This window comes from Diabrotica virgifera, chromosome 3 (assembly GCF_917563875.1).
Source record: "Diabrotica virgifera virgifera chromosome 3, PGI_DIABVI_V3a".
Classification (NCBI taxonomy): Eukaryota; Metazoa; Arthropoda; class Insecta; order Coleoptera; family Chrysomelidae; genus Diabrotica; species Diabrotica virgifera.
The window spans coordinates 164,931,971-164,935,851 of record NC_065445.1 but is presented as its reverse complement, the minus strand read 5'-3'; the positions used below and the strand labels follow the sequence as shown (position 1 = coordinate 164,935,851).

At 45.0% G+C, this 3,881-nt stretch overlaps 1 protein-coding gene across 1 annotated transcript; it reads right to left on the bottom strand.

The window, feature by feature from the left end:
- Window positions 1-785: 785 nt before the first annotated feature.
- On the bottom strand, window positions 786-2,132 carry LOC126882620 (uncharacterized). The gene has a single exon (XM_050647594.1). It carries the CDS (start codon window positions 2,130-2,132, stop codon window positions 786-788), a length of 1,347 nt encoding a protein of 448 aa, XP_050503551.1.
- Between the last annotated feature and the right edge of the window lie 1,749 nt (window positions 2,133-3,881).

Sequence of the window (3,881 nt, the reverse complement as noted above, 5' to 3'; positions counted from 1 at the left end):
ATCGTTGGTGCCCGTTAACAAAACGAGGCAATCATTAGTTCCAAGTGTACTCGTCCGTTGCTGTACCCCATTAATAATATCTACAGTACCATGACCTGGCCAAACCATTTCCTCGATTTCCCATTCATCTCCAATCCATCGCTGAAGAAGTGGTTTCAGGAAGCGTCCATGACTATCCGCTGCGATCACTAATGTTCGTCGAGCAGAAGTTTCCTTACGGTTAACCCCCCTACCGTCATTTCCTAGCTTTTTCATTGTTGTCTCCACATGATACTCCTTGATTTCGTTTCGCTGTAAATCAAATGTTACTTTTCTCCTTTTACCTCCCAGTATCTCGTGAGTGACTTTCCGTATAACAGGTATCATGGCCTCCTTCGTCCGCAATTCATTTCTATTAACGTCGATCACCAGTCCAAGTCGTTTCATCAGATCGAGTCCCAATATACCTTCAGCTCCACAGTCCACATCGACTATCCATACCTCATGTATGACTGCGGTATCACCGATGGTTACGTTTAGCTTCTGCTTACCCTGGATGCGCTGACATACCCCCGTCACCCCCGTAATGGTCTCGCTTCGGCCGGTGATAACTGGTACACCCTCCACAGCTTCTCGCAGTAAGGTTACATCGGCTCCCGTATCCACTAAAACTTTTCTATTAGCCCCTTGAAAATCGGCGGTAATTATCAAGGATGTTACTCCCCCTGCGGTTACGGTCGCTTTCCCAATATATCCCCCTCCAGTTTTCTGGGCCATCTCCAAGCTAGGGGAACCTGGAGGGCCACCTAGTTTGGGGAAACGCTACGGCTTTCAGCCCGTCTTCCGGCTAGGCTCGCATACTCTTCCACCCCCCTGTCTGACTTATCTGATTCCCATGGCCGTTGTCGCCGCGAAAATGGGCCCCTCCTCGCGGATGTTCCAGTATTTTGGCACTGTCTCCACACGTGACCGCCATATCCACAATTATCGCATATGGTCTGTGGACATGTGTTTATAAAGTGCCCCGGTCGCCCACACTGAAAGCATTCTTCGTTGCTCGCCCTTTTCCCCACCCGTGTTCCTTCTTCCGGTTTCCAACGTGACTCTCCACTCTTCTGGTTGCCCATATGTATCGTGCACTCCCGTGTCCAGTGACCAACCTGTCCACACCTCCTACATGGGGTGTACGGTATTCTGCGCAGTGATCTCTGCCGCTCTCCTTGCACTTCTCCAGCCGGATTCGCCCTATCATGCCATTTACTCCCGCCCGCTACTATAGCATCTGCGCGGTTCATCTTTACAAATCCTTCCTTCTTCTCACCTTCGATCCGCCGAATTCCTCTTCGCTCGCTGCTATTGCTTACTACCGTCGCAAAGCTCTCCTCAGAACCGCTGCTGTTTGCTTCTTCTTCCTCTAGTTCCTTCCTCACCTTCCTTACTCTTTTCCGGTCACCTTCCTCTCCTATGTCCTTCAACATATCCAATACCACCGTCAGGGTATTTACTCCCTTCCTAGCCTTCACCACACGTCGTACCTCGCTATTTAAACCCTCCATGAATACTCCCAAGATCATCTCCTCTCGAATCTCATTCGCTACTTGCTTTTCCTCTTCTTTCTCATATTCTTTCACAACATAGAGCGCCGCTGTTCTACACCTATCAGCGAATCTCCGATAATTTTCCCCCTCCTTCCGTCGGATGTTCATTAGTTTCGCCATTTCCTCCACTCTGTCTTTTTTCACCCCAAACCGCTGCAATAGCAACCCTTTTATCTCCTTCCATGTCCATCCCTCTTGCTTCTGACTCGTCGCATTTCGCAAAAATTCTGCCGACTCGCCAATCATTCTTCGTCTCACCAAATCAGCTGTGTTCTGCTCAGTCCACCCATTAATTTGCTGCAACATCTCTACTCTCTCAACAAACTCCTCTACACTCATCTCTCCTTCGCTACCACACCATTCTTTCACCTCTCTGGCACCTATCATTTCCACCCTCCTATTTCCGGCCATTCTCAGTTCTTCCATTTCCTTCCTCAAATAGTTCAGTTCGTTTTGTGCGACCCTCTGTCTCTCATCTTGTAACTTGCATACTTCCTCCCTCGCCTTTTCTAACTCTTGTTTCAACCTATCTACCTCGTCACCAACTTCCGCCATGGTTTTTAGAGACAAAACAAAACCCCAGTCTTACACCCGTCGGCACCGTGCCTTTCGCTTGGTTCTCGTCACACCTATACCCCGAGTAGACAGCCCAATGTCCACGACAACTAATAACTAATCTATCCCACCGCTGCCACCATTGTATCGAACCGTCTATAATGTTCTAAGGTCCTACTAAGAAATAAGAAAAGTCAATTACCTTAAATCTACGACTTCCGAAGTCTCAGCAAACACACGAACTGGTTGACGTCCTCTGCGATGGCGATGAGACACCACCTCTAGTATCCGCCACTGTCTTACTGCTCCCGGGTCCCAGCTAATCCGCCATTTAGTGTTCCAAGTCTACACTCTAGACGACAACTTCGGACATAGTTAGTACGGTATTACGCGAATTCGTATTTTTTTCCGCAGATCACTAGTAGTTCCGATCGCACCCCTTTCCTCAAGGAATTAATCCGTAACAAGAAAAAAATTTTCCTTCGTTCGCTTACACACACGCCGAGCAAAACAAAACATTCCAATCGTCTTTTATTTTGACCGTTCTTCGCAGCGCACTCCCCAAAGAACAAAATAACACTACCGTAAAATCCTCAAATCTGTTTTTCTCTCGTCTCTTAGAAGTTTCAACACCCAACAAACAAAACCATAAATCCCTTTTACTATCCTCCAAAATGCACCTGCTCCTATCGCGTGTCATAAACATTTCCATTATCAGCCGCCGACGAAAAACATATCGAATTACACGGAAAGAATTTGTTACCGCGACGAACAACAGTCGAACAACAGTCACCCGGCTGACGGCCATAAAACCAGGGACGTTACAATATATATATATATATATATATATATATATATATATATATATATATATATATATATATATATATATATATATATATATATATATATATGAGTTAGTTAGAAGCAACCTACCTTGCTCGTTTCGGTACGAAACCGATCTGTGCCTCTACTTTGAGGCCACGAGATGTCACCTGATATTTATTGAAAAATACCTACGGCGTCAAACAAGCAGGAAATAATCGCAACTTTCTACTTTTTAAAAAGTATGAAAATAATATGTAAAATATTATACGGGAAATAAACATTCTACCTTCGTCTGTTCTGAGAGCTTGGCTGATGAGCTGTAGACAGCGAAAACGTTCCCAAGATGGCAGCACAGACGAAGGTAGAATGTTTATTTCCCGTATAATATTTTACATATTATTTTCATACTTTTTAAAAAGTAGAAAGTTGCGATTATTTCCTGCTTGTTTGACGCCGTAGGTATTTTTCAATAAATATCAGGTGACATCTCGTGGCCTCAAAGTAGAGGCACAGATCGGTTTCGTACCGAAACGAGCAAGGTAGGTTGCTTCTAACTAACTCAGATTGCGCTAGTCCCATAAGGACTGCATGGCTGTCTTACGGCCTCGGGTATACGGAGGAAATATTCTACATCTTCGTCTGTTCTGAGAGCTTGGCTGATGAGCTGTAGACAGCGAAAACGTTCCCAAGATGGCAGCACAGACGAAGGTAGAATGTTTATTTCCCGTATAATATTTTACATATTATTTTCATACTTTTTAAAAAGTAGAAAGTTGCGATTATTTCCTGCTTGTTTGACGCCGTAGGTATTTTTCAATAAATATCAGGTGACATCTCGTGGCCTCAAAGTAGAGGCACAGATCGGTTTCGTACCGAAACGAGCAAGGTAGGTTGCTTCTAACTAACTCAGATTGCGCTAGT

Bases quoted from the DNA above. Each gene is read 5' to 3' on its own strand.
- LOC126882620 (XM_050647594.1), bottom strand. From the start codon at position 2,132: ATGGCGGAAGTTGGTGACGAGGTAGATAGGTTGAAACAAGAGTTAGAA.